Source organism: Typopeltis vanoorti, chromosome 6, assembly GCF_054136105.1.
Source record: "Typopeltis vanoorti isolate ZY-2024b chromosome 6, IOZ_Tvanoo_1.0, whole genome shotgun sequence".
In the NCBI taxonomy this organism is placed as follows: Eukaryota; Metazoa; Arthropoda; class Arachnida; order Uropygi; family Thelyphonidae; genus Typopeltis; species Typopeltis vanoorti.
Window position 1 is genome coordinate 37,009,674 of NC_143554.1, and position 27,250 is coordinate 37,036,923.

At 35.4% G+C, this 27,250-nt stretch overlaps 1 protein-coding gene across 1 annotated transcript in view; it reads left to right on the top strand.

The window, feature by feature from the left end:
- The window catches only part of spen (spen family transcriptional repressor split ends), a 570,588-nt gene that overhangs the window by 268,489 nt on the left and 274,849 nt on the right, over positions 1–27,250 (top strand). The window contains exon 6 of the mRNA XM_090393943.1: positions 8,774–8,885. Coding sequence (XP_090250069.1) covers positions 8,774–8,885 — 112 coding nt within the window. The remainder of the gene's footprint in view (positions 1–8,773; positions 8,886–27,250) is intronic.

A 27,250-nucleotide genomic window follows, 5' to 3' on the forward strand; every position in this document is an offset into this window, starting at 1 on the left:
GTTTGTTGCTTGGTCAAACCTTTAACCAGGATTAACTCACGTTCAATGCTGTGTCTCACAGCCATCGTTACTAATCATCAAGAAATGCACAACATAGTTCTTTATGATATATGATTTGATATATATCATATGTCAAACATTTACGAATGCGGTCCACAAATTGTGGTAACCCTTGTTCAACGCGGTTTCAATATAACACGGTATAGTAACCCCTCATCTTTTCATATATATTTCACCGCGCTACTTAAAAATCAAATTTTATCTTTGTTAAATTTGCGTCTGCCCGCATCGTGCATGTAGTTTATAAGTAGCGAATTTCTATTAGGGGAAATACCCTTTAGCATGCATGTACGTCAACTGTTTACCATATAAAGTGTTTATTGTTGAAAGTTGTCTTCATTTTCTGCCAGGAACGCACATTAAAAATCATAAGTTTGTTAAACTCAAGCTGAGCACTTTATTTTCTGGTGAGTTATATACAATATGTAATGTTTTTTTTTATCTAAAAATTTATTTTTATAGTAATGCCACTTAGAGGACTTTTGTGATATGGTTTGGTACCACAGGTTGTAGGCATTAGTGAGACCTGGCTATCAGAAGCAGATATTACATCAGATGACTTATTTTATATAGTAATTTCTCCAATGTCTCTACTTCAGTATTACTCTAACCTATTCCAACTTATACTCTGATTAGTTACTTTTATTTGCTGACATCAGTGTCTGTTCACCCATCATATGGGTGAACAGACACTGATGTCAGCAAGTTGCAGAGGTATATCAGTTTAGAGTATCTACTGTCTAGACAGTATAGTCATTTGAACTCATCCGAACAGTGATTGGTTATGGAAGCTCCACACATTTAAACAAATTAATTTATTGCCTGCATTACTGGTTATAGCCAGATGAAAAAGGATAATATTAGCATTAGAAATATTACATTAGCTATTTTAGTGTGTTAAACCCTTAAAATTTGTACTCCACCTCACACCGGATGGCTTCAACCTCATTGCCACATGAAAAACTGTTACCAGTTATTATTGAGACCTTTAATTTATTACTAGTAACAGTTTTTCATGTGACAATGAGGTTAAAGCCATCTGGTGTGAGGTGGAGCCTAACAAGATTTGTTAGTGATGAAGAAGTGCATTAACAAATAAAGATGGTGGCGGTGAAAAGAATAATCATAATGAGGAACTTTAATTATCCAAATGTTGATTGGGCAATAGTAAAATCTCATAAAAAGAATGAAGCTGAATTTAATGAGCTGTTGCAAGACAACCTCCTCAAGAAGCATGTGCCAGAACGAACTTGAGGTCAAAAAGTGTTAATTTGATTATATCATCAGAGGGGGTTTCAGTTAAAGGCGTAACTATTCTGCCTGCGATTGGTGACAGTGATCATGCAGTACTCACTTGGGAAATGGCTGAGTTTATGAATATTCCATTCAGAAAATGTTACATGTTGAACTACAAAGCAGGAAATTATGACCAACTGAGGAGTATGCTAGGTTCAATGCAATGGTATCAGTTGCTGGATGGGAAGAATATCTACAATGCATGGGAAGCATTTAAAAAATACTTAAATGATGCTATATCAGAATGTGTCTTGAGAGTTTTACGAATAAATAGGTAGGAGTGAAATGGATGTGTATTCTTATTAAGAAAGAGATTTGTAAGAAAAGGCTGATGTGGAAGGAATACTGTGTGCATAAGGATGATGTCTGCTATAAAAATTGTAAGCAGCATGCCAGAAGATTCATAATTATTTTACTGAAAGCCAAGTCTGAGTATGAAAATTACTGGCTCTGCAAGCTAAAGACCCAAAGAATTCTAATATTATGCAGCAAGTAATAAAAGGAAAGAACTAATGAATGCTGATAGTGTAAGGATGACAGATGAAGAAGAGATTGTTCAACTAATGGGTGTCCATTTTCCTAAAAGCTATCATCCTAGTGTATGAGCTCGCTCCTACCTCTTCACTGGATGGGTTAACAAAAAATCTACTTTGCAATGAACACCATGGGCTTACTAAGGGAAGGTAATGTTTGAGCAACTTGCTCACATTCTAAAATAATGTTACCATTGAAGTAGACGAGGGTAATGGATACACCATGATACTTTCGGATTTTGCTAAGGCTTTTGACAGAATACAATTTCATGTGGCAGTGAGTTTGAAGCCATCCGGTGTGAGGTAGAATCTAACAAGACAAATTACATAGTCAGGTGTTGTTACAGACCTGGTGGATCGGTTGCTGGTGATGAAGAAATGCATCACCAAATAGAAAAGGTGAGTGCAAAAAGAGTAATCATAAACTTTAATTATCCAAATATTGATTGGGTAGCAGTAGAATCTCATGAGAAGAATGAAAATGTATTTATTGAGCTGTTGCAGGACAACTTTCTCAAGCAGCATGTGACAGAAGGAACTCGAGGTCAAAGAGTGTTAGATTTGATTATAGTGTCAGAGGGCATTTCAGTTAAAGACGTAACTATTCTGCCTGATTTGTGATGGTAATCATGTGGTACTCACTTGGGAAGTGACTAAGTTTATGAATGTTCCATTCAGAAAAGGTTACATGCTGAACTACAATGCAGGAAATTATGACCAACTGTGGAGTATACTGAGGTCAGTGGAATGGGATCAGTTGCTGGGTGGAAAGAATATCGACAGCGCATGGGAAGTATTTAAACAATACTTAAATGATGTGATATCAGAATGTGTCCCGAAAGTTCAAAGAATAAATAGGGTAGGAGTCAAATGGATGTGTAATCTTATTAAGCAAGAGATTCTTAAGAAAAGGATGGCAAATTCATCCTTTTCTTATAGGATGGCAAATTCGTGTGCATAAGAATGACGTCTGTTATGAACATTATAAGCAGCAGGCTAGAATAGTCACAGCTGTTGTACGGAAAGCAGTCTGAGTATGAAAAGAAACTGGCTCTGTGTGCTAAAGACAACCCGCAAGAATTCTGTCGATGTGCTGCGAGTAAAAGAAAGAATGAATATGAAAGAATAACTTCTAAATCCAGATGGCATGAGGGTTACAGAAGCAGAAGGGGTTGTTCAACTAATGAGTGCCATTTTGTTAAAAGCTATCAACCTAGTGTATGCAACATTCAGCTCACTGTTACCTCTTCATTGGATGAAGAAACACAGGTGTATGAGGACGAGGTATTAGCGCTATTGCACAAACTGAATAAGAATTCAGCAGTAGAGACTGATGGGATATCAGCACATGTGCTAAAAGAGTGTTCAGCTGAACTGGCTATTCCTTTGACCATGTTGTTTAATATGAGTCTCAGAACAGGGAATATTCCACAGTAATGTAAAGGAATGTATGGTAATTCCTTTGCACAAGGGTGGTGCAAAGACCAACGTATACAACCATCAACCAATTAGTATCTCATGAGTAGTGGTGGTGGTGAAGATTTTGGAAAAATTGGCTAGGGCCTGCATTCAGAAATGGGTTGATAGTGAATCTCTACTTTGCAAAGAACAACATGGGTTTACTATGGGAAGGTCATGATTTAGCAACTTGCTCACATTTTATAACAATCTTACCATTGAACTAGACAAGGGGAATGGATATACTATGATACTTTTGAATTTTGCTCAGGCTTTTGACAGAATACAACACAATAGACTGCTGCATAAATTGGAGAAAATGGGTTTGGGTAATAGAATATTAGCATGGATAAGAGGATGGCTAACTGACAGATATCAAAAAGTGGTATGTGAGTGTGCAAGATTTAATGTAACAAGTTGTGTACCTACCACAAGGATCAGTGCTTGGTCCACTGTTATTCAATCTGTACATTAATGATATTGGGAAGGATTTGACAAGCGACATTCAGCTATTTGCTAATGATGCAAAGATAGGTAGGATAATCAGATATGCTGGTGATATGCATACTTGCAGAATGATTTGAATAGGCTGGAATTATGGGCATGGGAAAATGGGTGCCAGTTCAATGTAGTTCAATGTCAGTAAATGTAAAATCATTCACTTTGGCGTGATTAGATATCATTCTAGGATTATGCTAGAAGAAACTGATGATGCTTGGGATCTTGGAGTGTTAGTAGATAGGAAGTTGAAGTTCAAGGACCTTGTGGCAAAGATTGCAAATACAACTCAAAAGATAGTAACAATGCTGAAAGGAACGTTCACATGTAAAGATAAGGATGTCATTTTGCCTCTTTACAAGGCCTTGATAAGACCTCACTTGGACTATTTTGTGCAGATCTGGTCTCCTGGTTTCCATTGTGATTCTGATATATTGGAGAGAGTACAAAGAAGAGTGTTAAAAATGATATCTGGATTGTGGAATACTGGTCAGGAAGACAGATTGTGAATTTGTAGACTGCAGACACTAGCAAACAAGAGAAATAGGGGTGATATGATTGAGACTTATAAACTTCTGAAGGGTTCATGCAGGATTTCAATTGATGGAAATTTTCCATTTATGGAGTGTGGGGAAAGGACAGGAAGGCATCCTTGGAGGCTGAGAATGAATGGTGCTAACAAAGGGGTAAGGGCTAGATTTTTCTCTCAGTGGGTGGGTCATGATTGGAATGGATTGCCATTGAATGTTGTGAGTGCAAGCAGTGTGAATGAATTCAAGAATAAGTATGAGTTGGTGTGTTTAGTATGTGGCCTCCCTCGATGAGTCTCTGACTCCCTAGAAGTCTGTCTTAATAATATTAATAATAAAAAAACACTCAACAGGCACACAGTCAGGAATACATATCCATACTTAGCCATCAAAGGCTTGAAATGTGGAAAGGCAACAGGAATAGATGATATTCAACCAGAAATGCTGAAGTGTGGTGGTATAAAAGTCTTACAGTGGCTGCACTGCATAGTTCAAAAGGCCTTGACAGAGGGGCAAATTCCCAATGATTTGAGTAGAGTTCTCATAGTACCCATATATAAAATGGGAAATAAAACTGAATGTGAGAATTACAGAGGTATTTCCCTACTGAGTGTTCCTGGCAAGATTTATACAAGTATACTTGAGAAACGGTTGAGAAGAATTGTGGAAGGAAAGCTTGGTGAAGAACAAGCTGGATTCAGGTCAAATAGAGGCTGTCAGGATCAGATCTTCACTTTACGACAAATAGTTGAGAAAGCATGGGAATACAACAAAGATCTGTATTTAAGTTTTGTCGATCTGGAAAAGGCAGGTGACAAGGTGCCAAGAGAGAAGCTGTTCAATACTCTACAGTTAAATGGTGTCAATGGAGCATTATATCAAACAATACTTAGTCTTTATTTGAGTTGTTAGTCAGCAGTTAGAATTGAAGGAAGTACAGGAAGATGGTTTAATGTTATATCTGGTGTGAGACAAGGATGTACATTATACCCTCTGTTATTCATTATCTATATGGATCACATTATGAAGGAATGTGGTATTAAACCTGATATCAAAATTGGAGATGTTAATGCCAGCTCTTTACTTTATGCAGACGATGTTATACTTCTAAATAAATCCGCTACGAGTTTGCAAGATTCCTTGACTAAATTGATTAACTGTTGTAATAGATATGGTATGAAGGTCAGCAATAAAAAGACAATGAAAATAGGTAGAATCGTTGAAAATGTAAACTGCATTGTGAATGGAGAACCTGTGGAACAAGTAAAACATTTCAACTACTTAGGCACGATTTTTAGTGAAGATGGTAAATTAAATATGGAAATAGATAACAGAATTATCAAAGCTGGTATGGTAGGAAGTCAATTGAATAAATTCATATGGAATAAGAGAGAAATTAGTCGGAACACTAAATTAGCTGTATACAAGACAGTGTTCAAACCAGTTTTAACTTATGGATCTGAGAGCTGGGTCAGAAGTAAAACACTTGACCAAAGACTAGAAACCGCAGATATGAGAGTCCTGAGAAAGATTATAGGCATGAAGAGATGGCATCAATGGCAATATCATATTAAAAACAAGGATATTAGGAAAGAACTTGACATTGTCAGCATCCAGGAATGTGTTAGCACAGGTAATCTCAGGAGATATGGTCACTTAAACAGAATGGGTGAGGAAAGATTAGCAAAACAAGTGTTCTCTGCCAGGTTGGCAGGAAAACGACCCAGAGGAAGACCAAGATATAGGTGGATTGATACGGTACAACTTAGACGATAGAAATATATGATCTGATAATTTTGGAGTCTTGACAAGTAACAGAATGATTTGGAGGAAAATTGTAGATCGGAAGTTAGTAATGATGTAAATTTTTCATGTAGTACTATCATATCCTGTACACCCCTCGAGGGTACCTGCTAGGAATTTGATGATGATAATAATAAGATCATAGCTGACTGACAGATAACAAAATGTGGTATATGGCAGGGGTGAGTGCTAAAGTTAAAGTAATCATTAAGCACTGGTACCACAAGGACCAGTGTTTAGTCGTTAATCAATCTGTTTATTAATAACATTGGGGAAGGATTCGACAAGCAACATACTGCTGTTTGCTGATGATGCAAAGATAGGTAAGGTAATCAGGAATATGGCTGATATGCAGTACTTCCAAAATTATTTGAATAGGCTGGAATTGTGCTCATGGGAAAATGGATGTCAGTTTAATGTCAATAAATGTAAAGTCACGTACTTTGGTGTGATTAGATATCCAATGTTGTATTATATTGGTGGGATTATGCTAGAAGAAACTGATTGATCAGGTTAGGGATCTTGGAGTATTAGTAGATAGGAAGTTGAAGTTCAGGTTCCATGTAGCCAAGATTTCAAATGAAACTCAGTTGATAATTGCAATGCTGAAACGAATGCTGACATGTAAAAATAAGGTTGTCATTTTTGCCTCTTTACAAGTCCTTGATAAGACCTCACTTGGACTATTGTCAGCAGATCTGGTTTCCGTGGTGATTCTGATACAGTGGAGAGAATGCAAAGTAGTTAAAAATGAATCAGGATTGTGGAATACTGATTATGAAGAGAGATTGAGAATTTATAGACTGCAGATACTAACAAATAAGAGAAAGAGGGGTGATGTGATTGAGACTTGCATACTTCTGAAAGGATCATATAGGAATCAATTAATGGAATTTTTCATTTTATGTAGGGTTTCGGAACAGTCAAAAGGGCATCCTAGGAAGCTTAGAATGAATGCCGTCAAGAACAAATGATGGCTGGTGCATTTAGTATATGGCTTCCATCGATGAGTCTCTGACTTCCTGGAGGTCTCTCTTAATAATAATAAGTCTGGCCATTTAACTACTTTTATGCATGGATTTCCTGTATGAAAGTTTTAATGCATAGACAGGAGCTTTCTGCCTGAAAGTTTCTTTACATGTTCTGCTTCTTTAACTTGTTACATCTGTATATTCTTTATTTGATATCTTTATTTGAGTCAATCACTGTTTTCTTAATTTTGCTGTTTGGTTTCTGGAGGTTGATTTTTGTTTCCTAACTGAAATATACAAGTGATGTTTTTATATTTCAGTATACAGTTCACATTTGAACGTTGTTTGTCTTTGATTCTGTGGAATATTATAGAAGGAAAAAGTAAAATCTTACAGTGATTAATAATAATACCTTCTACTGAGTTTCCTTTTGTGAAGTGAACTTAACTATAAATTTGTTTAAAATTCATGTTACCTTTCTCTTTTCTCTCTTTTTTTTTTTTTTCCAGTCATCTTCAAATGTTACTTTAAAAAATACCTAAATTATTTCTGCAATTAATCTAATTAAATTTCATGAAAAGTCTTTTCCTTAAAAAAAACAGTTGATTTAATTAGAAGTCAGTAACCAGAGTAAAAAATATTAGCTAGACTCATTCACACTAATTAATATGCAAGTTCTCTGAAAATGAGCAGTATTGTCTCTGTGACAAATATCTTGAATCTTAGCTTTCTTAATTAATAAAACACAGGACCCCCCCTTCTCGTTTTCAGTGTATAATTATTTACATAATTAATAAATATATAAACCCAAGCTATAATTTCAGTCCTAACACATTTGCTAACCCAACACTTCTAGCAGTAACTCATTGTTCTCTCCGTTTCTTGCTATGTATTGGTGAAAAAAAAGGTCTTTGTCAGTCCTATAAAACCTCTCTGATAACGTAGACCTATCACAATTTTGGTCACTTTCCTCTGGATCATCTGCGCCACTTCATCATTCCCAAGGAATTCACCTAACTATATCTATACGCAGTAGTCTGGCCTTTTTAAAAGCCTTATAAAGAGAAATAATAACCTCCTTCCATGTCCCTGCTTCTCAGTATATTCTTCAACATCCAAGATTCAGGTAACTTTGGCTGCCTTGTCCACGATTAGCCTCAAATTCATGTCTTATCCATTTCCTGCAGTCTCCTTCCATCAGTTTAGTACACAGCTTGAGATTCCTTTATCCCTAAAGTGCATGACTTTACTCTGGCCACATTAATGGTTTGTAAAAAAAAAAAAAAAAAGTGTTCGTATTTGAGTAAATTTCAAATATAATGATTTATTAAATGCACTCAAAGGATATTGTACAAAATTTGTAAAAAATGCATATGATGATCAGGGTTATATGTTTAAGTATCAGCATGAACAAAGAACGATTCTGTAAATATTTCCAGTTTATGTCAGGATCAATCATTTATGAAAGTAAATATAGTGAAGAAAATAAAGCAGTGTGAAAGTAAAGTTATTTACTTTCATAAATATGAAAGAAAATAGTTAAATGTTTGTGTACTGTAAATCTCCTTTCTTATTCTTTTGATCAAGGGAATATTGTTTATAATTTTTTTTTAATATATTTTAGATACAAGTTTGAAAGATGGTTTATTTCATGAATATAAGAAACATGGCAAAGTCACAATGGTAAAAGTAATTGGGCAAGGAACAGAGAGATATGCAGTTGTTTGTTTTAAAAAGTAAGCTATACTAAAGTATTTTTTTAAAATAAGTAATTTCTTATAATAATACTTGTTAAGCAGTGGAAATCATTTGTTTCCTGTATAACAGAAAATAGTCTTTACTGCTTAATAATGGTTTTTACTGCTTGTATAATTTGCCTATTATATAATTTCCAAGTGTCTCTCCCTGATAACACCTCTTCATTAATTATAATTTCTTCTGTGTTCACTTACTTTTTTTTTTTTTATGGTGTGATTTTGGAACTTGCCAACATTTAAAATGTTGGCAGAATGTTAAATTCCTTCAGTTTTTTTAAGTTAGAGAGCTAAGTCACCAATAATATAACACAAGTGTGAGCACTAACCTAAACAACTTTGCTTATGCTTATCAAAAATTTATACTTCAGAGGAAAAATTTTGTTTTCAGATGTATTTTTTATCTGTGTAACCAAACATAATCTCCTTGTGAAATATTTTCTCCATCAAGTTACTACAATATATAGAGAGCAGTTGATTTCACATTGTTTCCTTATATGTCACTTAATGCACAGCATTGTGAGAGTTGCTACCCAGGTGGATCTCATTAGTGATCTATATATCCCATAATGTAGAACATTATGGGATGAAGGGTATAGGACATCATGATGCAAAGTGACTTATTAGTAACATAATCATAAAAGTAGTTCATACAAATTTAATTGTCAGTGCTCAGATAAAATATGGGTAAAACAATATTATAATTTGTTTTTTTTTGTTAAATTTCTTGTTCTTGGCCTCTGTAGCAAGTTGGTGTAGATCCCAAGTCTTTCCAACCAAGCCCTTTGGTTGGAAAGACCTAGGATCAAATCCTATGTATGATTTGAACCAAGAACAAATCCGTCTTCAGGATGGTGATGCTGAGGTGTTGTTTTTTTGTAGGCTATTATCTCAAGCTCCAACCATAATTTGAAGTCCAACAGATTCAGATTGGAACTTCCAGACGGCCAAGCAGGTGGCGATATGTGGTCGGGCACATTTACCTCCAACCACTGTTGGGTGGTTTTCGCCTTGTGTGCAGAGGCTGGGTCCTGTTGGAATTTCCACTTCCTACCATGAAACAAGATGTTGTTCACGGGCCTTACTGCAGGGTCCAGCATGGTGTTTTGATATACTTTGGTGTAGGTTTGATCCTTTTTTCACAGAAATGCAACTTGGATGCTCCCTGATACGCTATTCCTCCCCCTCTCCCCCCATCACTGACGCTGGGTGATAACCTCTCTGAATCCTGGGTGCTATGGCATGTGCTGTGTAACCATAGAGGATATATACCCAATCATTTTGGCAGTTAAATGACTCTTTAATGGTAAAAATCTCATCTGTAAAGATAATATCCCTGTGTGTTGTTCACATACCACCAGAGAAGTGCCTTTGATTTTATCACCCTCTGCCATGTAAGTTGTGGTGTTAGGAATTGTCCAGTAGAACAACAATAAACTCTTACTCCATGTCATCACTTAGTACACGTGACATCATTCTCTGTGAAACGTTCACCTCTTGCGGCATCCCTTTCTGCATTCTCACATAATTATGCAGAGGCATGCCTTCACAGTCCTCACAAGCTGTTTTGTCCTAACTCAGCATGATCGACCTGTTCTTTGGTGGTCAGATACATCTTCTGTATCATTATAACAATTAATAGTCTGATACACAGACACATCCTACTAATTCCGAGTGATTTTAGCATGTTGAAAATAATAGGTGGCTGCATTTCAATCTTGTGAAGTGCTATTACAACTATATGATTCTCATAATTTTCTCATTGCATGTTAACTAATACAGCTGAATAACTTGCTCTCTCTCTCTCTCTGCTGATAAAATAAACACACAAATGTTGGCTGCGCACAGCGCCACTAATGGACTCGGGCTCATGCAATTCTGTGGGCAGCATGGGAATGTGCAGAAGTTTTAACAGTATTTATGGCAAGACTTTGTATATTCCTGTTGATACTATCACTGCTTGTTTCATCTAACAATATTCTAAGTAATCGCTCCATACTTCTAGAAGATCTTCAGTTTTTATATCATCTTAACTATCTTGGATTCCTTTTACTGTACTCTTTGCTCCATGCACTCCTTTGCTTTACTAAGTTTTCTCTGTATTCTCTCAGAGCACTAGCTGACTTACTTTCCAAGAGCTTTTAATACAGTTTCTTTTCATCACTGCTTGTTTAACTTCCTGAGCCCACCATGGAGATCTGATTTTTCTGTCCCTGTGGACTACCTCACCACATGCCTCTATAGCTAAATCAGTGTTTTCTTCAGGGTTTGCTACTGTTTCTAAGGTTTGATCCTTGTTTACAACCTTTCATGTTTTTCCTGAATACTGTATGACCTACAGTTCACCTCTAAAAGCTGTTCAACTTTGACTCTCATAAAACTATTTCAGATCCTCTTTATATGCTGGTGTCTGAACCAGCATGAAGATTTCACTATCAGCAATCACAGTGTGAGAATTCATTATAAAATATTAATACCAGAAATATTTACGGTTAATATTTTTTCACTCCTCTTCTTTTCATTATGATATTCAATTTTATTCTGCTCTAAACTAAATTGTGATCACTTCCTATTTCAGATCCTCTTTATATGCTGGTGTCTGAACCAGCATGAAGATTTCACTATCAGCAATCACAGTCAGTGAGAATTCATTATAAAATATTAATACCAGAAATACTTGCGGTTAATATTTTTATTGTGAAATTTTCAGCTAAGTTTCATAGCCATTGTCAATATTTATAGGAAAACTCAAAAAAGTATTCAGTGGAACAAAAGAACAGGTGAGAGCCAAAGTGTTACACAAAAGTTACTTTTTTCTAGAAAGATCCTACAAAGAAAGCTGTGAAGCACACATTCACAACCCAAATCTGAACACAAACGATTACTTAAAACGTTCTTAATTTTAGGAAGTATACTCACCATTCATGTGTTGCATAATTGTAATTAAATATTTTTTATAATTTAAAAATAATTAACTTAATTTATTTATTGTAATTTATTTTGAATATCTATTAATGCAGATGGAGCTCTTCTCCTGCAGCCGATATAGCACATGATATCACATGCTTTAAATTAAGTTTTTTGAGTTTTTCTATAACTGTATAGACAATGGCTATGAAACTTTGCTGAAATTTACAATAAAAATATTACAACGTAAGTGTTTCTGATATTAATATTTTATAATGAATTCTTCCGCTCATGTCTCGATTTTCAGATGAATAGTCAGCGAGATGTTTCTTATTTCTCACATCTTTTATGTTGGAACATGGTGTTAGTAATAACTATTCCATGTCTTGAACAGAAATGTATCAGGCAATTATCATTATTTTTAGCTTTGCTCTTTTCTCCAAATTTTCCCAAAACATTTCTGCATGTTTGCTCATCATTTCCTACTCTGCGGTACCTTCTACTAACACCAACTTTTCCTTTTTGTTTGGTGACCTGCCTTCTCTAATGACTCAAAAAATTTCTCTATTTCTCATTGGCAGAACCGTCTTTGGGACTATAGGCACAAATGTCTGTTCAGGTCTCCATTGTAATATTTGTCATGTAAAATGATACAGTTGACCAACTAAATCCCATTTTGTTAGCCCACCTTCATTTTTTCAGTATGACTAAGATACTTAACAGGATGTAGTCTGAGATGGCGAAGATTGGGCATTTGCTCAGAATCTGGTCAGTTCTCCACATCATTTAAAGGTGAAATCATGGTCTCCTCTTAGTTATCCAGTTTTGACTTTAAGAACCTTAACATATACCGTGTTTCCCCAAAAATAAGACCTAACTGGAAAATAAGCCCTAGCATGATTTTTCAGGATGCTCGTAATATAAGCCCTACCCCAAAAATAAGCCCCAGTTAAGATCGTCAGCCAGACGGATCCATTTAGTACGTCCTTTGCAACACACGACGAACGTTTTGAATTATAAAATAATAATATTAATATATAATTAAATATAAATAAATAATATTATTGACAATAATACTTAAAATAAATGATAATATAAATTATAATGAAGTATTTGTAAATACCCAAGCAGGTGCCTTTGGACGAGAGGTAAACGCCTATGTAAACAGATGAACACGAGACTTATTACCGGATGACCAATCGGAGTACAGACACAACACATGAATAACATGCGTTATTTGTGCGTTGATGATGGCATATGACTGTATTTGAATAAATGTAGATTTTTGTACATGAATAAATGTAGATTGTTGTACATGAAAAAATAAGATATCTCCTGAAAATAAGCCCTAATGTGTCTTTTAGAGCAAAAATTAATATAAGATCCGGTCTTATTTTCAGGGAATAGGGTATATAAAACAAAAACATTAAAAAAAATCTACATCCATTTCATTAATATTTGTGGTATTAAGCACATGACATCCATATCCTTCTCTGCTACACTAGTAGGCGACCTTTTCCCCACAAGACATTACATCTCATCTGTGCAGCTCCTAATGTTGCATTAAACCCAAATCTCGGTAGGGTGGATATATCAAAAACTTCTATAGAAATACTTGATACCATTCAGAAGAGAGAGCTAACCAGTTATTTGATGATCTATCCGTCAGACGTTCTAGTCATTGGTTTACAGGTGATTGTAAACGATGCTGTTCTATTAAGCTTTCAACTTAATGGAACTGCTAGTTATCTGTTTAGAGCCCTTTCTTCTAATCAGTCCTCTCTTACAGCAGAACTTAATCACATACATCCAACCTTCTTATCTAATGGCTACAGTTCCCACAGTATCAAAAAAAAAAAAAAAAAAAATCATCATCAAATTCCTGCCATGTACCCTCAAGGAGGTGTACAGGATATGATAGTACTACATGAAAAAATTTACATCATTACTAACTTCCAATCTACAATTTTCCTCCAAATCAGTCTGTTACTTGTCAAGACTCCAACATTATCAGATCTTATATTTCTATCGTCTAAGGCACTTTGTACCGTATCAATCCACCTATATCTTGGTCTTCCTCTGGGTCGTTTTCCTGCCAACCTGGCAGAGAACACGTGTTTTGCTAATCTTTCCTCTCCCATTCTATTTAAGTGACCATACCACCTGAGATTAGCTCTGCTAACGCATTCCTGGATGCTGACAATGTCAGGACTCTCATATCTGCAGTCTCTAGTCTTTAGTCAAGTATTTTACTTCTGACCCAGCTCTAAGATCCATAAGTTAAAACTGGTTTGAACACTGTCTTGTATACAGCTATTAAAAACAACACATAAGTCCACAGTAAAACTTTAATTAATAAATAAGGTAGATATTTCATACTAAAAATAATAGTACATCTTCAGTGTTACAAACAGATAGGAATAGAATACAAGTAACGAATATTCAGTGGATCACCTATTAAAATATAATGTTGTCGCGAGCTAGGAAATGAAAGAAATTAATAAATAATTAATATTTAAGATAATTAGTTTTTTAATGAATATTCGTTACTTGTATTCTATTCCTATCTGTTTGCAACACTGAAGATGTACTATTATTTTTATTACAAAATATGTACCTTATTTATTAATTAAAGTTATTACTGTGGACTTACTTGTTGTTTTTAATAATTATACTATGCCACAGGTCCTCTCTAAAAATAAAAATTGTATACAGCCAATTTAGTGTTCTGACTAATTTCTCTCTTATTCCATATGAATTTATTCAATTGACTTCCTACCATACCAGCTTTGCTGATCCTGTTGTCTATTTCTATATTTAATTTACCATCATCACTAAATATCGTTCCTAATTAGGTGAAATGTTTTACTTATTCCACAAGTTCTCCATTCATAATACATTTGATATTTTCAATGATTCTGCCTATTTTCACTGTCTTTATTTTTTTATTGCTGACCTTCATACCATATCTATTACAACAGTTATTCAATTTAGTCAGAGAATCCTGCTGACTTGTAGAGGATTTATTTAGAAGTATAACATCGTCTGCATAAAGCAAAGAGCTGACATTAACATCTCCAATTTTGATATCATGTTTAATACCACTTTCCTTCATAATGTGATCCATATAGATAATGAATAAAAGTGGGGATAATGTACATCCTTGCCTCACACCAGATTTAACATTAAACCATCTTCCTGTACTTCCTTCAATTCTAACTGCTGACTCAAATAAAGACTAAGTATTGCTTGATATAATGCACCATATAACTGTAGCGTATTGAATAGCTTCTCTCTTGGCACCTTGTCATATGCCTTTTCCAAATCGACAAAACTTGATTACAGATCTTTGTTATATTCCCATGATTTCTCCACTATTTGTCGTAAAGTGAAGATCTGATCCTGACAGCCTCTATCTGACCTGAATCCAGCATGTTCTTCACCAAGCTTTTCTTCCACAATTCTTCTCAACCTTTTCTCAAGTATACTTGCATATATCTTACCAGGAACACTCAGTAGGGAAATACCTCTGTAATTCTCACATTAAGTTTTATTTCCCTTTTTATATATGGATACAATGAGAGCTCTACTCCAATCATCGGGAATTTGTCCCTGTGTCCAGGCATTCTGAACTATGCAGTGCAGCCATTGTAAAACTTTTATACCACCATACTTCAGCATTTCTGGTCTAATATCATCTACTCCTGCTGCCTTTCCACATTTCAAGCCTTTGATGGCTTTTTCTACTTCAAGTATGGATATGTATGCGGTCAGTGTTTTTTACCACTGTGCTGTCATCACTGCTTGTTTCATTTAGCAGTTTTTCAAAGTAATTACTCCATACTTCAAGGATATCTTTGTCTGCTGTTTTCATGTCACCTTTATCATATCTAACTCCTTTTACAGCACTCTTTCCTCCATTCCTAAGCTTCTTCAACAACCTCCAGAATATTTTGCCACCTTCTTGATATTTATTTTCTATGTACTTGCCAAAGTCCTCCCATGACTTTTGTTTAGCTAGTTTTACACAGTGTTTAGCTTTCTTACATTTGTCTCTGTATTCTCTAAGAGCGCAAGCTGACTTATTTGCCAGGAACTTTTGATATGCTTTCTTCTTTTCCTTCACTTCCTCTTTAACTTCCTATGTCCACCATGGAGTTCTAATTTTTCTATCCTTGCAGACAACTTCACCACATGTCTCTCTAGCTGAATCAGTCATGGTTTTCTTCAAGGCTTGCCACTGAATCTCCAAGGTTTGGTTCCTGTTCTCAAACTCTTTCATTTTTCCTTCAATAATGTTCGTGTATTTTAGTCTACAGCTCACATCTGAGAGCTGCTCAACTTTTATTCGCTTTAAAACTTTCTTACATATTATTCTTTTCAATATGAAATTCAATTTTATCCTGCTTAAGACTAAATAGTGATCACTTCCAATTTCAAATCCTCTGCACACTCTTGTGTCCTGCAATAGGTAGAAAACATCATTATCAACAATAACATAGTCAACGAGACTTTTCTTATTCCTAGCCTCTTCTCTCCGTGTGAATTTGTGCGCATTTTTAGGTTAGAACATGGTGTTAGTAATAACCAGTCCATGTCCTGAGCAGAAATCCAACAGATATTTGTCATTATTCTTAGCTTTGCTCTTTTCTCCAAATATTCCCAAAATATTTTTGTATGTTTCACAATCATTTCCTACTCTGCTATTTAGATCCCCAACAAGGACCAACTTTTCCTTTTTCATTGTGTCAGTTGCTTTTTCTAAAGCCTCAAAAAATTCCTCCACTTCTACCTTAGTAGAGTCTTCTGTGGGACCATAGGCACAAATAAGTCTCATTGTCCAGTTCCCCATTCTCATATTTGCCCACATCACTCTACTTGAGACTGCCTGCCATTCAAGAAGATTAGCCTCGTATTTAGTGTTGAATACTATGGCTACTCCTTCTTTTCCTTGATTGTCATTGCCTGAATATAACATTTTTTATTTATTGCTCAGAAAGATATCACCAGTTTTTGTCTTTTTTGTTTCAGTCACTCCTATTATGTTGATCTGGTACTTATCTAATTCCTCAGCTAGCTCCATTTCTTTGCCATTCAGGTTTCTTATGTTGGTAGTACGATCTTTAACTCTGATGTTGAATTGGGGGTGTGTTTTCAGATTTGTTTCAGTAGCTGACTTTTCGCTGTTCGCCCTGGTTCCCTAGCGAAAACAACGGGGGCCTTGTTTAACCGGGCGACAGCCCAGCCGGCATGAAATTTTGTTATGTTTTACCATCATTTTTTATTTTGGTTTAACCAATAAGAATACAATGTGGTCGGCTAGATTCCAAATTGCCAGCCCATCCTCATTCGTTCAGTATCCAGGTAGATACCCAACAGGGTGCACCACTAGAAAGTGAGGTTTGGACATTAGGTCCGAAGCCCTAGTCACCCCCGAAGTCCTTTAAAGGCTATGTGGAGGTATCCTCTCAGTTATACAGCTTTGACCCTTAAGCACCCCATAAAAAAAAAAAAATAATAATGAATCCTTCCCTCAATCCTTGGCCTTCTCTTCAGATTGCTTTTAATAATGCTATCATCATCATCTCTTATGTCAAAGGCACTTCAGAAAAAAATTGCCAGATCCTTAATAAAATACAATCTCTTAATGGCTTTCCCACCAAAAGCTTGCGACCCTTATACATACTACTAAAGTTCAGCTACCCTCCCTCCCTCCCCTCTCTCTCTCTCTCTCTCTCTCTCTCTGCGTGTGTGTGTGTGTGTGCGCGCGCCTGGAATATATTAAGTTGGCCTATTAGGGACAGACAGGAAGATCAGCCAACATCCACATGGAAGAACACAAAAAATAAATCTGCACCCATGTGATAACTGTGATCAATCAGGCCTTGCAGACCATGCTTTAGATATATCTCATAGAGTCAGTTGGGAAAAGACCAACATGCTCTATCACAGTAAATTTATAAGAGAAAGACTATTTTTGGAATCTGCAGCTGCTGTCAGAAATCAGCCTAATTTATATAAATATAAGGGGGATCAGAAAGTAATCATTTATTTTTAATAGGTAATTTTTAGCTGATTGTTTTTTCTTAAATAACACATAAATTATTAAATTTGATTTTTACTTAAATATTAGCATTACTTTTCTATTTAAAAAATCTTTTTTTTTTTTTAATTTTAGATTATTATTTTTAATATGGCAGACTTTAAAGTTGAAGAGCACCATTTATATCATTGTATGCTGTTTTTGTTTCACCAAGGAAAGAATGCTACCGAGGCTACCAAAATCATTTGCTCAACTTATGGAGACGTGTTGAAGGTTAACAAATGTTAGTGATGGTTTAGGAGATTTGCAGAAAAAAATTTTGATCTCTCTGATCGTCCTTGATCTGGAAGACCTCTTACTCTAGATGATGATGCTCTTAAGACTCTCGTTCAATTAGATCCAAAACAAACCATACAGGAATTAGCAGAGACACTTAATTCATCACGGTCAACTGTCCAAGAGCACTTACATAAGAGTGGCAAGGTTCTTAAACAGGGTGTATGGGTACCACATGAACTGTCAGAAAACAATAAAGCACAGAGATGGGCGATTTGCAATTCATTGTTGACTAGACAACAAAATGACCCCTTTTCGGAACGAGTCGTAACCGGTGAATGAAAAATGGGTGCAGCGGCTTTCTCCAAATCAAACTCTAATTCCAACACCTAAAGATGGACTTCATCCACAAAAAGTTCTGTTGTGCATTTGGTGGGATATTCATGGAATTATTCATTACGAACTCATGGAACAAGGTAAGACTATCATAGCAGCCACTACTGTGAACAATTAGAGTGACTACATCAAGCATTGTTAATCAAACATCCTGCACTTGTCAATCGAAAAGGGGGAATTTTGCAGCAAGATAATGCAAAACCGCATTTTGCAAGAATGACTCAAGAAAAAATTAGGCAGCTAGGATGGGAACTTCTACCACATCCTCCATATTTGCCGGATATTGCCCCTAGTGACTATCACTTATTCAGGTCCTTAGAACACAGCATAAAAAAAAATAAAACCTTCCGTTCGCAAGATGATGTCCAAAGGAGTTTGATATCGTTTTTTGCCTCCAAAGAAAAAACGTTTTTCAAAAAAAGGAATTCTAAACTCAGTAGATGGTTGGAATAAGGTTATAATTAATGATGGTGATTATAGAATTGAATAATGTTAATTTGTTCTTTAATAAAAATTTATATTAAATATGTAGTTCAAAAAATTGATTACTTTCCGGTCCCCCTTATAAATATGGTTGTATTAAACTTCCCTGAATATGGGGAATGTTAATACTTCGAGATACCAGTTTGCATCCTGGGCTGCCAACAGGTGTCCACAGAGGGTACTCCACCTAGTTAAGACACTAGTCTCTTATCCATGTGTTTCACTTAGTTTTGTGTTTCCTTTGTGTGTGCATTATGTTTGTATTCCCTGACAATATCTCAGTGACTGAGACGAAATATTGCAAGAATTAAATAATATTTTTAATCCTTTCTTAGTGCTGTTTCACTCCATTAAGCCTCTGACTTGAGTTTCTCCCAACATTTATGCCTTAACACACCCATGTTATTTCCTGTAATGAGGATATCATTATTTACAACCTGATCTCTGTGTAAATAGCTATAAAATATCTGCCATTAATAAAATTCTAGATAGCTATTTGCTTGAATAGCCTTCTGATATAAATCAGAATAGGATATAATAAATTTAGTTTAATCCTTTATCCAAGTGTAAGAAAACAAGGTTTGTGCCTGAAGTATCTTCAGGAATGAGGCAATTTGTGATAAAGGTGGACCAAGCTCTCATCACTACTAGTCTTAGTATCCCCCCAATATTTCAAAGCACATCTCCTTGCAGACATGTATAATGCTGTGCATTAAGGGAAGGGCCACTACCCAGACTGGTTTCGACCTTTATTGAGCTCGTCAGTGGGAGGCAGACTCAGAGGTGGTGATACTAAGGTGGAAGCAATAGAGAAGTCATATTTACCTATATGAGTTGCCAAAAGGTGTCTCACCTATTATTCAATTACTCTGGATTTAGAGAAAGATGTTGGAAGTTTGTTATGCATATAAGGTTTTGTACTGTGATTTCTATGGAATGCCGTTTTTAACATACCAAAAAAGTTTATAGTCTATGTTGATTACCCACTCCCATCCCCAACTCTTACATGATTGCAAAATTATGAGAGTGCAAATTGTGTTAAAAAATCCAAACAGTGGTCAATTTCATATTATACTTGGTCTCTTTATGGCTCGATTAGCTTTGCCAGAACATAGTTAGAAATCATGCACAAATACATAATTCAGAAAATGCTTTGTCTTCTAAATTTATTATAGTCTAATCAAGTGGAAAAAAAAAACATCTTTCTCTAAATCCAGAGTAATTTAATAATAAGGAGAGACACCTTTTGGCAACTCGTATAGGTAAACATGACTTCTCCAGTGCTTCCACCTTAGTATCACAACCTCTGGGTCTGCCTTCCACTGACGAGACCTTAATAAAGGTCCAAACCGGTCTGGGTAGTGGCCCTTTTCTTAATGCATAGCATTATACATGTCTGCAAGGAGATGTGCTTTGCATTATGGGAGATACTAAGACAAGTAGTGATGATAGCTTGGTCCACCTTTACCACGAGTTGCCTCAGTCCTGAAGATACTTCAGGTGCAAACTTTGTTTGTTTACACTTTGATATAGGATTAAACTAAGTTTATTATAGTCTAACCAAGTGGGAAAAAACTTCCAACAGAATAGGATAATTGGTCAATATGTTACAAATATTTTTGAAAAAAAGTTATCGATATCCTTAAAAAAAAATTCCAGTTTTCTAGCTCCACTTTAAGAGCGCTTATGTTGTCTTTCTTTTGCACAAGGCAAAATTATTCATTTTAGTGTATTCTCCATTACTAGATTACACCTCAACTTCTCGTGTTCGTATTGTTCATTATTTTGAGATTATGCATGTGATGTACATCCATACCTACCATCCAGATACATTCAGATTTAGGTGCCTATAGCAATTAATAAAGATCTCCATGTAAAATGGCAAGACAAGACACTTCAATGTTGCCCTTCTTTTGAATTTTTGAGATTATTCAAAGAATTCTGTAAACCATTGCATCAACTCTCAGCGCGATTGATTCTATAGTAATTTTTCTCATTTAGGAAATAATTATCACTGAAAAATTTTATTTAATATTCTACTCCTGTAATTTTATTATTATCAGCTCAAGTAATAGAGCTATCACGTTTTAAATTTCAGTTTTGTGCATGAATTGTTATAAATTGTTATATTGTCACTTTTTTGCTGTGATTATAATAGCATTAAACTATAGCAATATAGTATCAAGTTTTCATAAACTTTTCTTTCTTTTTTTTTTTTTTAATCTGTTAAAATTATTTGAATCTTACAAGAACCCACAAGCTTGTAATCTGGATGGATTTCATTAAATTTTTTTATTTGAGTTTCCTACTAAAAATTGCTAAATGATTTCGGTTCTGCTTAAGTTTGACATATTCATTATATCCCCACCCTGAAGCTTTGTATAACATCAGGTGGGAAAAGAAAGGAAATGTCAGGAAGGTTAAGCATATTTATGAAAGCTTATATTAGGTTTTTTCTGAAGGTTTTCTGTGTGATTATGAATCTAGAATTGATTCTGTGGGAAATGTAGTGTTAATGTGTCTCAAACTTTAGCAAAAAACAAAAACAATCCAAACTATCTCTAAGATTCATATCTAAAAAAGAAAAAAAAAGTTCAGAGACATGAGCTGTAACTGTTGTTGCCACTGAAGATGGCCTGTATATTCAAGCTGAATTATATGGCCTTAAATAAAGAGTTGTACTTATCCCTTTTGTTTTTTTGTGTTAATTCAAGAAAACCACTGTCAGTATATTACCATAACACGAAAAAATAACACACAGTCTAATAAAAATGTCAGTTATGTAATGTGTCGAGATTGAATACACTATCAGAATCAGTCAATAATTATATACAATAATAAAAGTGAATAATATCTTAGCACATTTACTAATTTCCTTGGAGAGAGAGAGAGAATGTATGTGCACGCATGCATGTGAAATTAAAAACCGATATAATAAAAAAAAGATATATTCAAAGAAAAATGAAGAGGATGAAGCTATTATGGGTACTGTTGGATTCTGAATAAGGAGAAATTTAAGTTATTAATATTCCTTACAGAATCCAACGTAATCCACCATACCAAAGGCTATACTTGTAAAAAAATTATTTGATATTAATCCCATGATTATAAATTATTATTCATGTAATTGCCTTGAGTTTATTTATTAAATTTTATTAATTTAATGATTAATAAAATTTAATCTAAAAATTAATTTAATCTAAAATATGTGTTAGCAATGATAGGACCTTGTATTGAAATATTATTCTGTTTATTTTGATTATTCCTAATTTAATATTATCAGGAATTGTATATATAAGTTTAATATGCCTTATGTGAATTATAATATTTTGATTTTTTTATTTATCACATACCAGTATGTAAAGGTATAATGTTATGCAATATTTCTGTTTTTATTTTATTTTGTTTGTTACTATGGAGACGGGCTAAAAATAGCTAGCACGTGCATGGATCATGAGATATGGTATTCAACTGAGAGAAGGAATTGACATAAGAGAGTGTAAGAAACAATTTTGGGCGGGAAAAAGAAGGGAGATATATAAGCCGTGAGCAGAGAAAACCGGGGCTCTTCTCTTTTTCAGGACTGACCATTCGGGGACACGAGAGCATGGAGTATAGCACAGACAGACGAGGAGAATACTAGAGGCAGCAAAGTGAATGCAAAGGATTGCTGTATCTAGAACTTTAGTGCTGTAATTGGAATATTTGAGGACCGGGAAAGTAATAGGCAACTGAGAATTCTAAAAGTTTTCTAAAAATTCTAAAAGAATTACTACGTGTTCCATGAGTTTCATGGAAATTTAACAGAGAGCTGAATTGGCCAAATAGTGTTAAAGAAGGAATGAGCATTTTCCTTTATCCAAGTACGTCTATACATGCGAAGTGCGACCATTAATAGTTCAGTTATCATTGAGAAGATTTATTCTAAATAGTGTTGCCATAGTGTGCTAAGTAAATATAGTTATAAAGTGTGCCGATAGTGAAATGGATGAGCAAAGGATTTATCCGGTAAGAACTGTCCAATTTTATGTTACTTCAGTGCAGAGATATATGTGTAATTCCTCCTGTTATTCCCCATATTAACTATAACATTTTTGCTGAAATCAGCCAGAGTATGAAGTATGAAAGTGTATACTCATGAAGCAGTTGCTGCCACCATTAATGTATTGAGACTTTATTGACTGTGTGATAATAGTAAAATTTGTTACTAAGAGATTTTGTGATATTGAACTCTATTAAAAGTTATTTTAATATTGTGAAAGCTATAAATCTGATAGCAGAATGCTCATAGACCTGAATCTGTAAGATGTTGTGACCAGTTAAGCTAAGACATTTTTATTATCTTGTTCTCAGAATTGAGTTTATATATATAATATATAACTCAGAATTAAATGCTTTATTTTGATGATTTTAAAATTGTGTTTGCCAGAATCTCCTTTACTGCGCCGTTCATGAAATTATCGGACCTAGTGGGAGCGTCAAAAATAAGAGATATACTCGGTCAATGTAAGAAATAATATTGATATAAAATTAGTTGATGCTTGGTTTCACTACATTTCATTAGACTAATCTAGATATAGAGTGGTGCAGTCTAAAAATATAAATTTCTCTATATTTAAATTAGTAATCAACCAGCAACTTATAACTTGTTTAAGAACAGAGTTAAAACAAGATGGCGGATCAAAAACAAGGAAGTACGATCCAACAGTACCAATATATACAAGTTCATCAGTATCTTGGATCCGCAGTGGGAATGAGGAAATCTTATTGGCCCATGTTATTAATCATACGTGATTCGTGCTATATGAAGAACCTGTTTATATATTTCTATTCATATTACTACTGAGTTATTCAGCTTTGGGCAACTGTGATTTTGGGATTAGTTTACAATTGCTATTCCAGTTTTATCTTCAAAAAACATAGAGCAAATATTCATTTGCTGTCTCTATCGCTTCCCTAATGCCACCAGCCACTGTGAGCTCTTTAATTTTCTCCAGTCCCACTTTCCCAACAGCAAAGTCATCATTCTAAGAGATTTTAATGTCCACAACACCAACTGGCTCCAGTTGCACAGATCTTGCAAGCAGAGATGTTTAAACATTTGTCATCAACCTTACACAACTTCTTTTTACATGTCATCCAGAATACCAGACAACCCAAACACCCTAGATCTCTTCCTCACCAACGATCCTTCCAAATAAACAGTGAATGTAGTGGGGGGGGGGGCTCTCCCCTAGGTAATTCTGACCACAATCTAGTGCTCATCTCCTCCCCCATGCAACAACACTTACACTGCCACTCACATAACAACAGTATTTTGTATGTGAGTGGTATGTGGGACAGCTTCTGCAACTTCTATGCCTCATTGGACTTGCTTCCGGCCTTCCAATCCAAACATATGCACTGAACTTATCACCAAAGCAATCCTCACCGGCATGGAAACACATTCCCCACACTACTCTTAACTTCTGTTCCCTAACTAAACCCTGGTTCTCCAATAGATGTGCCAAGGCTGTACAAATGAAATATCAAACATACCATAACTGGCTCACATCAAGAACTCCATCCACCTTATACTCAAGCATGAAATAGATGCGGCGGGGGGGGGGGGGGGGGACATCAATGCTTCCAAAACAGAGTTCGAAAGAGCAAAAAGCAGGAAACTAGTAGCCTGTCCAAACGGCAGCCAAGCCTTTTGGTCTCTCACCAAAAAAATTGGTCATAACCTCTGCCCAGCACTATTTCCACCCCTATCATATCTAGATGGCTCTATTGCATCATCACCCACAGAAAAAAACAATCTCCTGGCTTCACACTTTGCTTCCAATGCATGCATAACTGACAATGGTAAATACCCCCTCCCTCCCAACCATTCCAGATACCCAACATACAATGCTCCCTATATCCTTTTGCTGCAAAGAGATAAGAAAAATGCTGTCCATATTAGACACAAAAAAGTCTCCTGGCCCTGATGGGATTCCTTCAGTTGTCCTGAACGTTTGTGCACCAGAACTGACTCCTATCAAAAGTCACCTCTATATACTCTCTTACTCCACTGGTATCCCACAGCCTGGAAATTGGCCTATATTCTACCCATTCCCAAGAAGGGTGACAAATCCCTGCCATCTGACTACTGCCCTATCCCCCTCACCTCAGTCCTGTCTAAAGTAATGGAAAAAAGTCCTCTATTCCCAACTCCTACACTACCTTGAAAGCACCCCACTAATAAATGACCACCAGTATGGATTCTTTCGCTGATGATCAACAGGAGATCTGCTCTCATATGTCACCCATCTCTGGACAAATGCCATGGAGAAGTTTGGTGAATCTGAAATGGTTGCACTTGATATCTCCAAAGCTTTTGACTGTGTCTGGTACAAAGGCTTACTAAGCAAACTACCATTGTTTGGCATGTATCAGGACTTCTGTAGCTGGATGCATGCTGTGTGATGGTGGATGGTTCCTTATCCTCTCATCATTTAATTAATGCCAGGGTTCCATGAGTTTCTGTTCTTTCACCAACCCTCTTCTTGCTGTATATTGATCTACTCCAGTTGACCTCCAACCCAATACAGTTTAGTAGGTGACAGCATATTGCTCTCCTGTCTTTCATTTGATAAACCTTACTCTACACAACTCACCTCAACCTACAGAACATTAACCACCACTGCCTTGAATTCTGATCTCCGTAACCTCGTCAATTTCAATACAGCACAAATCAAGTTCTGCCCTCTGAACAGCTGATAACCTAAATCAAATCGCAAATCTGCTGAGCTATTGAATACTGCGCTCATGTTTGGAGGGGGGGGGGGGGGGGGGCTTAAGAGCTCTCTCAAAATGCTTGACTTAATACAGAGGAGAGCAATTAGACTTATTAATGACTTATCACTTACCAACTTGCTCGTCCAACTTTCGCACAGACGTTTGGTTTCTGCAATATGCGTATTCTATATTTCCATTTCAAATGTTCATCTGATATAGCATCAATAATTCTCCCACTTAGTACTAAGCTCATTGGAACACACCTTCACAGCTCACCTTGAAATCCACAGAACAGGTTTCTTTTCTCCCTCCTTCATCTCTGCTACTCCTGTATTGTGGAACACTCTTCCACCTAATGTGTTTCCCAAGGAATATTATATACTGTCTTTTAAATTATATATTAACAAGTTCCTCTTTAACCAACCCACTACTCATATACAGTGCTAATGTACTCTAGGTTGATCAACCAACCTCTCCTGTATGGGCTCAACATATAATATATATATAGGATGGGAATTTAGTAGTTTGCAGAGTTTTGGATCAGCTTATGTCTCCTGATGGAAGGATGATGATGATAATAATAATATAATTGTGAGGTTGTTTTGATGCAGTGAAAAACTTGAGTTTTATCTTAATCAAAACCTAGAAATTGTGTTAATATCTCTAAGTAACTGAGAAGAGTTATATAATATAACGATATATGAGAATTAAATGGAAAACTGGTATATTTTTTCATTCTCTGTTATCATAAACTGCTGTAGGGAAAAGAAAAAAACATCATTTTATGTATAGTCAGTAGAATACTGTGATTATAGGACTCTTCTTTTGGTTATATTGAGATCCACCGTGCTTGCTATAATGAGTTTTTGTTTATTAATTTGATCATTCTGAAATTTGTTTGATCACATAAATTTGTTTCGTTAAGTTTCTTGTATAACTAAATATTATCAGGAAAGTGAATGTAACTGCTTACCTGCTTTACAGTGATCATCCTTGTAAGTGCTGAGATAAATCGGCAACTTACTTGTCTATATTTCTTGAGATAATACAGCACTGTCTCTGTCATCTGAGAAGATGACATGGACAGTGCTGTTTTGAGTTAGACAGTGTTACAGTTGTCCTTTAGTTTGAAATCCTTGATTTCAAATTCTGTCTGAGATGTAATGAAAAGATTTTCAGTTGTAGGTGAGTTAAACAGTCTCATGCAGAAGTGACAGGTTTTCCTTTTCCAACAGCTCCACAGTTTTCTTCCTGCAGAGTTTATCAATTAGGTTAGAGAATACATGTGATTAACAGGCATAATATATACTGGCCTTCTATGTTCTGTTTAGTTTCCTTTAAAAAACAAATTGTGATGTACAGTAAATGATAACATATAAAAAAACTTAGCTATTAGATTTTACTTTAGATACTAGGTCTCTTTTGCTTCTATACTTTTTCAGATGTTTAATGAGTTATAATAAGCATTCATTATATTTTC